Here is a 15,652-nt window from a genome sequence, read left to right on the forward strand (position 1 = left end):
ATTCTGATACGACCCTCGGATCGAAATCGGACATGTCTCTGAGATTTTCATCGGACAGCTCGGTCTGTGAAAAATCACGGACATGTGAATGGCCCCATAGATTATCACAGGATAGCACTCATACGTGAATATCTGAGATGAAAATGTCTATAATCGGTGACAATTAAAGCGAGCCTGTCACATTGAACATGGGGTCTGATCTGCCAGTACTAACTTGGATTAGGAGGAAGAACTGAGCGTTTTGATAAATAGATTTATGTGAAAAGATTCAGTACAACCTTTGTGATTGTAATCATTGAAATCTTTGCTTAGGAGTCCAGTGGGAGGTCCTAAACAGTGACAGGCAGCACTATGTATGCACACTTAGCGCGATGGCTGTCAATCACTGCTAAGGACGGCCCACTTGACTCTTAAAGGGGTTGCCCACTACTAGGACAACCCCTTCTTGATAAAAATGTTTGGCCCCCATAAAATAAAAAAAGCTTATACTCACCTCCCGTGCTGGCACCATTCACGTGGTCTCGGCACTCGCGGTCCCGGGGCTCCCGTGCGGTTGTTGTGACACGTGACCCCAGTGCCCAATCAGCTTTGGCGTCACTGGCCCCGCCTTCGTACAAACTGAACTTGAGGAGGAAGTCTGGGCTGTGGCTGATCTGACTTCCTCTTCATGCTCAATTCAACAGGAGGCGGGGCCAGTGATGCCAGCACTGATTGGGTGCCGGGGTCACGTGTCACAACAACCGCACGAGAGCCCCGGGACTGCGAGTGCTGACACCACTGGAACGGCGCCAGCACGGGAGGGGAGTATAGGCTTTATTATTTTATCAGGGCCAAACAAGGGGCATGAAGAGGGGTTGTCCTAGTAGTGGACAACTTCTTTAAGTCCTGAAGGAGCAGGCATTTTAATGAATAAAATAGTTGTTGTAGTGACCCTTTCCATACAAACCTATATAGCACTTTGCTCAGCTCCTCCTGCATTTCCATGCTGACAGGCTCCCTTTAAGCACTGTGCCCATTCAAAGTGTTCATAGAGTGGTGCAGCAAACAAAACCATTGTTACATTGTTGAGGCGCCTAACACTAACCAGACTATGCCTATGCTATAACATAAGGGTGGTAAGCCTTAATGGCAGCACCAGCTTTAGTATGGTTATCTACCAGCATGCACCAGTTGTGTCCTGTAATCTTAGCCTTGAAATTTGCATTTTTTTCCTTACAAACTGAGCCACGTGGTTTTATGCTGTATATACAGTAAATCGAGCACAGAACCATTAACCCGCCCAGGCCGACGCGCGTCCGGATGGAACAATTCTACGTCCCGCTTGTGCAAAACCGACCAAAAGACAATTAAGTAGGAAAAGCAGGAAAGAGCTTCAGTTCTTCTTTCTCAATGACAGATACTTAGTTCAGTCATTTTTGTCCATGAGGAATGAGGACCTGGTCCCTTTACTTGGAGAAGAGGAAACGGACGTCTTGTAAGAAAGATAATACAAGAGTTCCTGTTAGATCCCAAAAATCTGGAGTGGAAAGACTCATACCCAAATGGTTAGGAGCGATACTTCAGAATGATGGGAACTGTAAAAAAAAAAAAAAAAAAAAAAAAAAAAAAGAAAAAGAGATGTTTATTAGAGCACTACAATCGTTTCAGTACATCGAAGAAGTTTATTAAAAGGGTTGAAGTAAATGGTTGACTCCTTTCGAAGCGCACCGCTTCTTATTCATAACCTGATGGGCTTTGAAATACGTCGGCCATCTACTTCTCCTTAGGGACCTATAGTTCTTTAACATTCTTGGTATGGATATAAAATAAGGTGGATCTGCACTTTTTTAACACATTTCTTTTGTTTACAGCTCGTTACCTTGGAGACCGACCACCGCTGCCAGACAGCAGAAGATGCATAAAGCCTTACAAGCTCTTTGGGTATCATTTTGAACCATTTGGCTTTAAAGGGTGTTCGTTTCCCTGCACATGGCTGGCTACCTAATGAGATTAATACTGCAATCGCACATCCAGGTGTCACTCAAGTTCAGACCGTGATGCGCAGATTGTCCGCAGGTCTCCTGACCCAAACTGGACAGCCGGCTAGGCGTATATGAGGCTGTCAAGTTCGGGTCAGTAGACCAGTGGAAATTACGGTCCGAGGTCGGATGTGTGAATGCGGAGTAACTAAGAATAGGTCAGTGAGTTTGTTTTCATGGATCAGTTCAGTCTGTTATTGTTGAACTCCTTTGTGCTGATTTATGACCGTAAACCACATCAAAGTTGAACTGAACTTTGATGAGGTCATACATCAGCTGAGAGGAGCTCAGAAAATCACAGATAAACGAGTTATAAACTCCCCATTAGAACAAGCTCGCTGAGGGATTCTTAGTTAATCTCATTCTGCAGCAAGCAATGTGCAGAGAAACAAATGGTATTAAAAGCAAAGTGCTACAACATTTTTAATAAAACCCAAACTGCAAAAAATTTTTGTAGCCAAAAATGCATGCATTTAACAAAAAAAAAAATTACCCCTGATGGTGTTCATATTCTTTAAAGTAAATTTGGAGAATAGTAAAATATTCCATATCGTAGCAATGATCAGAAAGTTGACACTTCCCAGATATCAGGTCTTTATATCTTTCCTTATCCCATTATTTAATTTCACTTCTTGGTATAACTCATGGATGACTATTATTTCTTACTCCAATCAAATATTCATCAGAGCAGCTAACATTCACAGTACATACCGATAATGACGAGCAGGATGAAAATGAAGACCAACGCAACAATGGCTTTCATCTGAAAGAGAACATGTGCGATGTTAGAGATGGAATCATTGATAATTTCTGGAGCCTAAAGTCTACCTAGGGTCGACTTCACATTTCCCACATTCATGGTCCAAGTATGGACCACCATGTCCAGTCCAGCTGCTGCTCTCCTGACCCAAACTCAACAGACTCACGAATGTGGGATGTGTGAAGATGGATTTATGGAAAATTTACCATCTAGTTTAAGACGTATGGTTTGGAACATGGAAAATAAACCCGCCCTAAACCATGACACAAGAGTCCTTAGAAGTCCAAATAAAAAAAAAGAAGACTTGGTCATTATACAAATCATTTCAGTTGAACATGTTCTTTAGACAGCTCATTCAGCCGACAGAAATTCCTGCTCCTATGCCTCCCCCACCCCAAACACATGCACGTTTGCCCAAGCACGGATGTGTTCTCAATGGGGAGAGGGGAGTTGCTGCCAGACATCTCTGAAGAAGGCTCGTCTTGCTTAAAGGGAATCGGTCACAGGTATTTGCTATTTAATCTGAGCACAGTATGATTTAGGGGCAGAGATCCTGATTCCAGTGATGTGTCACTTGCTCAACAGCTTGCTGGACTTTCAATACAATCAGTGTTTTTTTCTGTAGGAGATTATCACTTTAGGAATAGGCGTCGTTTGCCAGGCAGTCCAGCTAATCTTTTTAACCACACCCCCACCACTGATTGTCAGCTTGCAGACAGGAAGCTGACAATCAGTGGTGTTGGCAGAGTTATACACAGCTCAGCATTCTGAGTACTGCTACATCTACAGCAGAGAAAAGTCATAAGTTACTTACCGGTAACGGGATTTTTCAGAGACCATGACGGCACCATGAGAGAGGGAATCCGCCCACCAAGGACAGGAAACCTACAGGCTTAAAAGGGGGCGGCCCTCCCTCTCGCCTCAGTTTGGATTACAGAGCATTGAGAGGACCACCAGGTTAGTAGACATAGCAAAACAATCATAAAAATAACATTTTTATACAACACCACTAAGTGAGAAAAGGTTGTAATGAATAGATGAGGAGTGCTCCCATAAGGTGAAGGGAGGGAATATAAGGGTGCCGTCATGGTCTCCGAAAAATTCCGTTACCTGTAAGTAACTTATGACTTTATCGGTCGACCATGATGGCACCACGAGAGAATTGCAGAGATGAAGAAGTCTAGGGAGGGACCACGCCTGGAGCACCCTTCTCCCAAATGTGAGGTCAGACGAAGCACCCAGATCTAGTCTATAGAAGGTAGATGGGGAAGACCAGGTAGCCGCCTTACATATGTCCTCCATCGAGACGCCAGACTTCTCCGCCCATGAGGTTGCCACCGCCCGGGTAGAGTGAGCCTTCAATCCCTGTGGCGCTTCCTCCCCGCTGGACACATAAGCAAGAGTAATGGCCTCCCTGATCCATCTAGCTATGGTGGATCTAGAGACCTTGAGCCCTTTCCTAACCCCCTGGTAAGAAACAAATAAACTATCTTTCCTGAAGGGCTGGGTGATTGAAAGGTACCTAATCACACATCTTCTCACGTCTAAGGCATGAAACTCTGCTTCTTTTTGATTACTTGGATTCGGACAGAATGAGGGTAGTATTACTTCATGGAGTCTGTGGAAACGGGAAGCTACTTTAGGGAGGTATGCTGGATCCGCTCTAAGACTTATTCTATCGTCCAGGACCTGAGTGAAGGGAGGGCCCACGGACAGAGCCTGAATATTACCAATCCTTCTAGCTGATGTTAAGGCTACCAGAAGCGCTGTTTTGAGGGAAATAGATCTAAGGGACGCTGAATCTATTGGCTCAAAGGGAGACCCAGATAACGCTTTTAGAACTAAATTCAGGTCCCAGGGTACAAATTCAGTCTTGATAACCGGCCTGGATCTACCTACCGCCTTTATGAAGCGAGAAACCCAATAATTTCCGGCCAGGTCACAGTTATACAGAGCACCCAATGCCGACACTTGGACCTTAAGGGTGCTTGTTGCCAATCCCAACTCGAGGCCCCCCTGTAAGAATTCTAAAATTTTCCCAATTGGCGCTCCTTCACCCACTGTAGAATTAGAGAAAGAAATTTTTTTTTTTCCAAACTCTAGCGTAAATCCTGGTGGTGACAGGTTTCCTACTATGCAATAGCGTAGTCACTAGACCCCGGGAGAATCCTTTTTGTTCTAACAGGGACCTCTCAAATTCCACACCGTCAGGTGGAGGCCAGGAGCCTGAGGGTGGAGTATTGGACCCTGGCTGAGGAGATCCGGAACTTCGGGTAGGACCCAAGGATCTGAGATGGACATGTTCCTCAGGCATGAGAACCAGGGTCTTTTGGGCCAAAAGGGGGCGATCAAGAGGACCCTCGCCTTGTCCTCTCTGATCTTTCTTAGAACCATAGGTAGGAGATTTAACAGTGGGAAGGCGTAGGCCAGACTGAAATGCCAGGGTATTTGGAGAGCGTCTACCCCCAGGGGCCTTTCTCTCGGATCTAGGGAGCAGAAGAGTTTTGCGTTCTGATTTATCTTTGTGGCGAAGAGATCCACCACCGGAAGACCCCATCTTTGGACTATCTGGGAAAAAATGTCCTGCTTTAGCTCCTATTCGCCCTGCCTTAAAGAATGACGGCTTAAAAAGTCTGCCTTTATATATTCTCTCCCTTTGATGTAGAGGGCTGTTAAGGAGACGAGATGGCCTTCCGATATCTGAAAGAGATGATCCGCCACTTCCATTAGTGATCCAGCACGTGTACCCCACTGATGGTTCACGTAAGCCACCGCTATGTTATTGTCTGACAAGATCCTAACGTTCTCTTTGTGAAGGAACGGTAAGAAATGCCCAACCGCTTTATCTACTGCTAGTAGTTCCTTAGTATTGGAGGAAAGAGCTTTCTCAGCGTCTGACCAGGACCCCTGGGCAACCATATCCCCCAGGTGGGCTCCCCATCCATGAGAGCTTGCATCAGTTGTAATTATTTTAGATATTTTAAACACCCAGGAAACACCTTGAGACAGGTTTTCCAAGTTCACCCACCACTGAAAAGAGTCCACAGATCGGGGAGATAAGGACATCCGCCCTTCCAAGTGCCCATTTAACAAGACCTCATTATGCAAGACGTCCCATTGTAAGACCCTGGAGTGGTATTGTGCCCACATAACCCCCGGAAGGCAAGATGATAGGGTACCCAGCAAGGACATTGCAGCCCTAAGGGACATGACTGGGTTTGAGAGTGCTCTTTCCACCAGCATTTTAACCCTCTGTTTCTTGGTTTCTGGAAGGAAACATATCTGGAGGTCTGAATCCAGCATGATACCCAAGAACTGTTGTATTCTTGAAGGGACTACTCTGGACTTTTCCAGATTAAGGATCCAGCCCAGACCTTCCAAGACAGAGGATACCAGTTTAAGATGATTGTGACATTGGGAGGCCGAGTTTCCGACAATCAAAAAATCATCCAGGTATGGGATAATCAAAATATTATGCTTCCGCACATGAGCCATAACTTCCGCTATCACCTTCGTAAATACCCTAGGGGCTATGGCCAGACCGAATGGCAAGGCTGCAAACTGAAAATGTCTAATTTCATCATTTATGATCAAAGCGACGCTAAGGTATTTCTGGAAGTCTCTATGTATAGGTACATGGTAATAGGCATCTTTTAGGTCTAACACTACCATGTAACAGCCTGAGAAAAGCAATTTTATTGTGGACTTGATGGATTCCATCTTAAAGGTGGGAATTAACAAAAATTTATTTAGGGCTTTAAGGTTAATAATACACCTAAAGGACCCGTCAGGCTTAGTGACCAGAAATAGCGGTGAGTAGAACCCTAGTCCCTTCTCTGCTGTCGGGACTTCTACTAGGACGGCCTTATGGACCAAGTTCAGGACCTCCGCTTGTAGGGCCGTTTGCTCCAGTGCTGAGGAACGGTTTGGGGTCAGGGTGAACCTCCCACGAGGAATTCGCTGAAACTCAAATTTCAGACCAGAACCTACCAGACCAAGGATCCAATTACTAGAAGAAATCATTGTCCAGGCAGGTAAGAAGCCCAACAGCCTCCCCCCTACCTGAGCCGCGAGTCATTGACTCGGTTTCCGGGGGCCTTGGTTAGTAGAAGAGCCGAACAGGAGCCCTTTACTTTTTGGCCTGCGGTCTTCCCATTTCTCCTGACCCCCCCTTTGGTGTTTACTACGTAGAAACCTTATCCTATGGAAAGAGAGTTTGTACGTGGGAATAGACAGGCTAGGGAAACCCCTCTTTTTGTCACTTGCTTTATCCAACAGTTCATCTAGGACCGACCCAAAGAGATGCTCCCCTTAGCGGGGGATAGAGCAGAGTCTTGTTCTCGCTTGAATATCCCCCGGCCAACACTTCAGCCACAGAGCTCTACGGGCTGTGTTGGACATGGCAGCTGATCTTGCAGCCAACCTGACAGAATCAGCCGATGCATCTGCCAGAAAAGCTGCTGCCCCCTGAAGAAGTGACATGTCCGCTAAAATTTCCTTCCTGGGGGTGTTGTTTTTAGATGGGCTTCTAGTTGGTCTAGCCAAATCATTAGGGACCTGGCGGTACAGGTAGCCGCAACCGCGGGTTTCAAGGCTCCAGCAGAAGTTTCCCAGGTCCTCTTGAGGAAAGTATCAGCCTTCCTATCCAAGGGGTCTTTAAGAGCCCCCATATCGTCAAAGGGGAGGGAGGAACTCTTGGACGCCTTAGCTATAGCCACGTCTATCCTCGGAACTTTCTCCCAGGAGGAAGAAGCTGATTCTTCAAAGGGATACTTTCTTTTGAAGAATTGAGGCAGAGTACCCTTCCTTTCCGGTTTCCTCCATTCACTACGGATCAAGTCCCGAATCTTTTCATTCAAGGGAAAACTCCGTCTCTTTCTTTGTCCCAGCCCCCTGAACATAACATCCTGGACTGACTTTTCCTGTCTGGCCTCTGTGATGCCCATGGTAGACCGAACCATTTTAATTAAGCCTTCGACCTCACCAAGGGGAAAACAATTCTGCCCCACACCACTATCTGAGGAAGAGGCAGAGGAAGAGACTACATCATCCGAGTCCGACTCATAGACTGAGGGCAGGGGGTCATCCGGGACTAGGGAGCCTTCACAGTCTGAGTCCGCTTTCCCTCTAGCCTTTTTGGAGAGGATTTTGTGAATTTCAGTCTTGACTAGGGTCTTTAAACCTGACGTTAGACTAGGGGTTTCTTCTGCCAGCGTTTGATTTATGCACGACTGGCATAATTTTTTAGGGTATCCATCGGGAAGGATGGATTTACATAACGCACACTGAATGTGCTTTGCCTTGGAGGTACATTTCTTCCCCTGTTAAAATTAGAAGGGGAGAAGGATACCCTATTACAAAGTGAACTTTCTCGAAGATCACTTACCCAAGCGGCTCAAGAAAAACGTCTGGTACCGGTTTGGAGGAAGGACCCTTCTCAGCCGGGGGATCCTCCCTGGAGGCTGCAGAATCATCCATCCTATTGGAGGTGTGGTGGCTGGACCTAGACACCGAACTCCGCTTTCCTGAGGACCGGCTACCAGAACCACGTGTGCGATGCGCTTTTTGGGGCTCCCCAACCAGCCGCTGAGATGGTGAGGATGGCGGCTGCTCAACTTGCTGCTGCTGCTGTAGCTGATCGCTTTCAGACTCCATGGTAAGAGAATGAAGCTCTGAGCTCTGCTACCTGGCCAGTTAAACAGACATCCTCAGTAGCGCACCTTTTCCTCTTTTTTTTTTTTTTTTTTTTAAATTTCCCGCGTTATTCTGACACCGGAACCCCCACTTCCGGGTTCCGGTCACGTGGTCGCTGAGTCACGGTGACGTCATCGGCAGCGACTCCCAGAAACCGGAAGCACACGCCGCACAAGCCTCGCGCGAGGACGCACACTGCCAGCACTCCAGGTAAGCTGCACTTTAGCGACTCCCTGCCTGGTATCCTCCCGGTCGGGGGCGAGGGGTCGCAAATAACCTTGGCCACGCGCCCCCCCTCCGCCGGGCACACAGGGTGATGGTGGGCTGTCACCCCAACCAAGGGCGCAGTCCCCACCGCACTTTGGATCACAACCAGGGCAGACACTCCCACGGGAGGTGCACCTGGTCGAGGCAGAAAAAAGGGGCTGCCACCCCAAACAGGGGCGCAGCCCCCTGCAAAAACCCCAGTGCACAAGAATGCTGTGCCTCTCCCAGATAGGGGCGCACAAGCATGGCCAAACGCTGGAGCTGCCGATCCCAGATAGGGGCGCTGCTACGACAGCCGTCGCCATTCTTTCCAGATCTTCCACGCCTGCGATAGGCTCCTTCCATCAAGGACAGGAAACCAAACTGAGGCGAGAGGGAGGGCCGCCCCCTTTTAAGCCTGTAGGTTTCCTGTCCTTGGTGGGCGGATTCCCTCTCTCGTGGTGCCGTCATGGTCGACCGATAAACAGGGATTTTATCAAAACTGAACTAAGCAGCCCAGAAAGTGACACATCCCTGTAATCAGGGTCTGTGCCCCAACATCATGTTGTTCTCAGATTCTATAGCCAAAACCTGTTGACAGATTCCCTTTAAAAACATGCCAAACCATTCTCCCCCCTCCCCAAAACCTGCAGTGAGGGAAGACACAGAACACCATATATATTAGATGGTTAGCCACTGCTGCCAATATTGCTGGGCTCAGTTGACTATGTTTGGTCACATTAACTCCCAGAGGAGGAGAGGAAGATGAGGCTCTACCAGACACTTGACAACTTCTCTTATCTTCCATGAAGCCCAACATAAACATCTGAGGACATCCTGGAGGTCCTCATCCACTGGAGATCATCAGCATGTTCAACTACTACTTTTTAAACAGCCATTAAAAGGATTTCAAGATATTCCATTTTATACACATTTTGTCCAATGGAACCATAAGTCCCAGGAGAAGCGCTAATGGTTCACGCGTTTCGAACCTGGATGCTTCTAAGGCTGGATTCACACATTTGTATGTAATTTATGGACCAACTGTGGGTCTCCCAACCCGAACTCAACAGCCTCATAGACATATATAAGGCTGTCAAGTCCTGGTCAGAAATCTGCAGCCGGTCCGTGACACATGGATATGTCAATCTGGCCTCAGAACCAGCTAGGTTCGAAAAATGTCAACCATAACGCTTCTCTTTGGACCTGTTGTTCTATTGGACAGAATGTGCACCGAGTGAAATATCTTGTAATCATTTTAATGGATATTTTATAAAAAAAAAAAAAAAGCAAGATTATTTTTACTATGTGCCAATTTTGATCTTTTTGGCATGCATTTTGTATTGTGGATTGGAGATGGCGTGCAAGAACAAGTGCATGAATTCCATGCAGATACATGGGATTCCTATTACATTTTAAATGTCGCTTGTTTGCTTTTACAGTACTTTTCTTACAAATGCTTAGCGAACGCTGAGATCTCACTGCACTTTACTCTTTGTTGAGAGTAAAAGAGGGAACGGACATGACTCCAAGGTAAAAGAAAACATAATTTACAGGTAGTTTCCAAGTTTCAGGTCTTTTATGCGGTAACAAGCACAAAATGATAGACAAAAACATCACCCAGACTATAGGCTTTGCTTGGAAAATCAAAAAAATTAAATAAAATCACCTTGCATTCCCGCCACCACATTTGTCTCCGGAGTTGTCTTGCTCTGCTGCTGAATGCTGTCGCATTATCCGATAAACTTTCTATGGGGCAAAGCAAAAATAAGGAAAGCAAAGGTTGAGAAACCAGAGAGGAAGAAGACCCCAGAATCCAACTGGAAACTCAAGCATTGGACTGGGTTATATATAGGACATTTACACAGGTTATCATTAAAGCAAACCTTTATTTTAAGGTAGAGGAAAGTCGGCACTCCGTTCTCCTCGATTCAATGCTTTATTGGAAATCCATGGTCAAAAACAACAATAAAAAACTTCAAGCCAACTGACGCGTTTCGGAATACAATTCCTTAATCCTAGAAGATCTTCTATGACTAAGGAATTCTATTCCGAAACGCGTCAGTTGGCTTGAAGATTTTCATTGTTGTTGGGTATGGATTTCCAGTAAAGCATTGAATCGAGGAGAACTGAGTGCCAACTTTCTTCAATATTTATGTAATCGATTGCCTGCCAAGGCTGCTGTGAACCCAGGATGCTATTGGAATAGGTGTGGTAAGTGTTCATTGTTCATGCCTTAACTCAAAAGAAAAAAAAAAGAAAAATCAACCACGTCGACTATTAATGTACTTAAGCAGGTAGCAAATAATCAAGGCCCAACGAGGTTACCGATGAGAGTCAAAATTTTTGAAAGCAAATAAAGCGGTATGGATGAAGCCACATCTACTCCACTCAGGATTATGAAGACCTCTGATGGCCTCACACTGTACTATAGTCAATTATATCCTATGTGGCCACTTGTCCAAAAGCCAAAAAAGGGTTACATAAGGGATGCAATTGGGGCAACATACTTTTCAATGGAACCATCAGTGTAATCTTACCGGACTTATCTTGCAGTTCATCCAACCTCTCTCCTCGTTCTATCACTTTGGTGATATTTTCTTGCATGACGTCAATGACCTCATCCACCTGGTTCTGCACACTGTAAATGGACAAGTGTCAACTGGATGGATACGCACCTCGCAATTTTCCTGATCTTTCAGGAAATCCACATGTACATTAGCAGCAACAGACTGATTCCAAGCCTATATTTTCTATTAAAGCATCTAATGAGAGTGTGCCGAAGTCACTGTGTAAGGAGGTGGTGAGCTGTGACATCGCCCATTGTGATTAGTGGATCCTGTGTTATCAGCTGTGTATAGAGGTGTTACCTGTCTGTGTAATCCTGTCTCTAATGATAAGGAGCCTACTGAAAACTATTCCTGAAAGAATGAGTCTGGAATAGCCCCAGTGGCCAGTGTGAAAATTGCAATATTTTTTACTCACTTATATAGCGCCATTAATTCCACAGCGCTTTAGAGACAATATCGGCACTGTTCTCATTGGGGCTCACAATCTAGATTCCCTATCAGTATGTCTTTGGAGTGTGGGAGGAAACAGGAGAACCCGGAGGAAACCCACACAAACATGGGGAGAACATACAAACTCCTTGCAGATTTTGTCCTTGGTGGGATTTGAACACAGGACCCCAATGCTGCAAGGCTGCAGTACGAACCACTGAGCTACCATGCTGCCTAATATATTACTATTTCATTTTTTTATACAGATATATGAAAAAAAAACAAAAATCATATCCTAAAAAACAAACTCACACACATTGGATACAAACGGATTTGGACAATAGGTAATTTTTTGATTCACTTTGAAATTTTATTTTTTTTCTCAAAAGTTACCAGTCTATTATCTTTAAATATCCTTTATATCATTGCTGAATATTTCTTGTAGAACTCTTCCCACCGCTATAGACTTACAAGTAAGATACTGAGTGGAGAGCTCTTGTAATGATAAATATGGATGGGATTTGGCTGGTGGCCCATTACAGCAGACACTACTCCGTTCCAGATGACCCCAGCAATATGGAAAGGTGGGAAATCATTGGTCATTCACTCTCTTTCCCCACTTTCCACCAGCCTGGAGCTTCAATCCTGATGATCTGAACCTTCTGTAAGTGGTATGGATAATGCATGGATGTATGGATAATACAACCATTCCTCCATGTAAGAACACGAGTCTCAACTAAAAAGAATGTAAAAAAAACTGATGATGACGGCACTATCTAAATACTTAAATAATAAAGGATTGTGGACATGACGGGTCATGTAGTCTTCTAACTATTTACAGCAAGTGGATCACTTCACTCACTTCAGGAAATATTTGCCTATGTGCATTCTGCAGAGTTAGTGTTCCTAAGCGGGAGCCGAAAACACCACGACTCAGTGACCAGGAGTCAAGGGTCAAATACCAACCAAAGTAATGGAGTAGGAAGAGTCTGGCCTGTGATTTATACCAATCACACTTTCCTCTGAACACCAACTGTTGACTCCACCATCTTTTCACATAGCGGTCAGGAAGATCTTAACAGTTTCAATGACAGTGAGTTTGAAACCATGTCATTGTCCAGGACATCATGGGAACACGTCGATATATGTGTATATCTATATGCATCTATACATACATCCACAGTCTGACTGTGTGTGGGTGTAAAAGTGAATGGGTGAATGAACAAAAGAGAAATCTAAATCAAATCAATATTCGGTGTGACCACCCTTCTAAACATCACTTCTTCTAGGTACACTATCACACAGTTTTTGAAGGAACTTGGAAGGGAGGTTGTTCCAAACATCTTGGAGAATGAACCACAGATCTTCTGTGGATGTAGGCTTGGGAAAATCCTTCTGTCTCGGTGTAATTTCAGACAGACTCAATGAGGTTGAGGTCAGGACTCTGTAGGGGCCGAATCATCACTTTCAGGTCTCCTTCTTCTTCTTTACGCTGAAGATTGTCATTAAGAACTATGGTTGAATGTTTGGGGTCGTTGTCCTGTTGCAGTATAAATATGCAGCCAAACACCTCCCTGATGGTATGATGAATAAGTATTTGCCTGTACATCTTAGCAGAAAATCGTCAAGGGCACCACCCCTGACCAAATCCCCTACTATATTTGCCAAAATACAACAATAAAATTGCAAGGAACCTCCACCATGTTGCACTGTTGCATGATGATATGGCCCTTACAAACCCTGACCTCAACATTATCGAGTCTGTGTGGAATTACATGGAGACAGAAGGATTTGCACAAGCCTCCATCCACAGAAGATCTGTGGTTAGATCTCCAAGATGTCTGGAACAACCTCCTTGCCTAGCTCCTTCAAAAACTGTGCAAGTGTACCTAGAACTGATACTGTTTTGAAGGTAAAGGGAGGTCACACAAAATAATGATTTCATTTAGATTTCTCTTTTGTTCATTCATTTTGCAAATTAATAACCATTAACACTTCTATTTGTGATAGCATTCTTATTTTGCAATAGGTCTCAAAAAGTCAGTTCTTGAAGTTAATGTGTTGGAAGCAGGAAAAATGGGCAAGTATAAGAACGTGAACAACTTTACTATGGCCATATTTTTCTGGCTAGATGACTGGGTCAGAGCATCTACAGGTGCATCTCACTAAATTAGAATATAATCAAAAAGTTAATTTATTTCAGTTCTTCAATACAAAAAGTGAAACTCATATATTATATAGAGTCATTACAAACAGAGTGATCTATTACAAGTGTTTATTTCTGTTAATGTTGATGATTATGGCTTACAGCCAATGAAAACATAAAAAAGTCATTATCTCAGTAAATTAGAATACTTTAGAACACCAGCTTGAAAAATGTTTTTAAAATCTGAAATGTTGTCCTACTGAAATGTATGTTCAGTAAATGCCTTCAATACTTGGTGGGGCTCCTTTTGCATCAATTACTGCATCAATGTGGCGTGGCATGGAGGCGATCAGCCTGTGGCACTGCTGATGTGTTATGGAAGCCCAGGTTGCTTTGATAGCAGCCTTCAGCTCATCTGCATTGTTGGGTCTGGTGTCTCTTATCTTCCTCTTGACAATACCCCATAGATTCTCTATGGGGTTAAGGTCAGGCAAGTTTGCTGGCCAATCAAGCACAGTGATACTGTTGTTTGTAAACCAGGTATTGGTACTTTTGGCAGTGTGGACAGGTGCCAAGTCCTGCTGGAGAATGACATTTCCATCTCCAAAAAGCTTGTCGGCAGAGGGAAGCATGAAGTGCTGTAAAATGTCCTGGTAGACGGCCGCGCTGACTTTGGTCTTGATTAAAACACAGTGGACCTACACCAGCAGATGACTTGGATCCCCAAACCATCACTGATTGTGGAAACTTCACACTTGACCTAAAGCAGCTTGGATTGTGGCCTCTCCACTCTTCCTCCAGACTCTGGGACCTTGATTTCCAAATGAAAATTGGAACTCTGGGACCTTGAGGAGTGTGTCAATGACTGCCTTCTGGACATTTGTCAAGTCAGCAGTAGTGATGAGCGAGTATGTTCTGTTAACCCTTTCGCGAGTATGATCGGGCGAGCACCGAGTAGTTACAGCTGCTCGGTGTTATGTTTAAATCACTCCCGTGTGCATGATTTGCGACTGTTTGACAGCTTTATTACATGTGAGGAATGATGGGTTCTTTTGCATTCTTCACATATAATAAAGCTGTCAAACAGTTGCAAATCATGCACACGGGAGTGATTTAAACATAACACCTAGCAGCTGTAACTACTCGGCGCTCGCCCGAGCATACTCGGCGAAAGGGTTAACAGAACATACTCACTCATCACTAGTCAGCAGTCTTCCCCAGGATTGTGGAACCTAATGAAACAGACTAAGGGACCTTTCTAAATGCTTAGGAAGCCTTTGCAGGTGTTTTTTTGTTAATTATTTTAATTTATTGAGATAATGACTTACGTGTTTTCATTGGCTGTAAGCCATAATCATCAACATTAACAGAAATAAACACTTGAAATAGATCACTCTGTTTGTAATGACTCTATATAAGAGTTTCACTTTTTGTATTGAAAAACTGAAATAAATTTACTTTTTGATGATATTCTAATTTAGTGAGATGCACCTGTAGATAAAAATAGCAGGTATTGAGGTCTGTTCCCAGGATGTAATGGGTAGCACCTACCAAAAGTAGTCTATGAAATTACAACCAATGACAGGGTCATGGGAGCCCAATGCTCAATGATGTCCATGTAGAATGAAGGCAGTCTGGTCTGATCACACAGAGAAGTCACAAATTCCTAAAAAGTTAAAGCTGGCTGTTCACAGAGCCCTTGGTGGACCCTATCCACAGGCAAAAGCACCTACAATGGGCACATGAGCATCAGAACTGGACCATGGTGCAATGAGAGAAGGTGACCTGG

At 44.6% G+C, this 15,652-nt stretch overlaps 1 protein-coding gene across 2 annotated transcripts in view; it reads right to left on the reverse strand.

The window, feature by feature from the left end:
* Positions 1–762: 762 nt before the first annotated feature.
* The window catches only part of VAMP4 (vesicle associated membrane protein 4), a 41,084-nt gene continuing 26,194 nt past the window's right edge, over positions 763–15,652 (reverse strand). Inside the window, exons 2-5 of one of the 2 annotated variants that reach the window (XM_073643133.1) lie at positions 11,259–11,359; positions 10,388–10,467; positions 2,730–2,781; positions 763–1,574 (exon numbers count right to left, since the gene is read on the reverse strand). In XM_073643133.1, coding sequence (XP_073499234.1) covers positions 1,546–1,574; positions 2,730–2,781; positions 10,388–10,467; positions 11,259–11,359 — 262 coding nt within the window. In that variant the 3' untranslated portion in view covers positions 763–1,545. The remainder of the gene's footprint in view (positions 1,575–2,729; positions 2,782–10,387; positions 10,468–11,258; positions 11,360–15,652) is intronic. The other variant, XM_073643132.1, reaches the window with a different exon arrangement.

Source organism: Phyllobates terribilis, unplaced genomic scaffold (assembly GCF_046119375.1).
Source record: "Phyllobates terribilis strain yellow unplaced genomic scaffold, ASM4611937v1 Scaffold_8__6_contigs__length_399053987, whole genome shotgun sequence".
NCBI classification, from domain to species: domain Eukaryota; kingdom Metazoa; phylum Chordata; class Amphibia; order Anura; family Dendrobatidae; genus Phyllobates; species Phyllobates terribilis.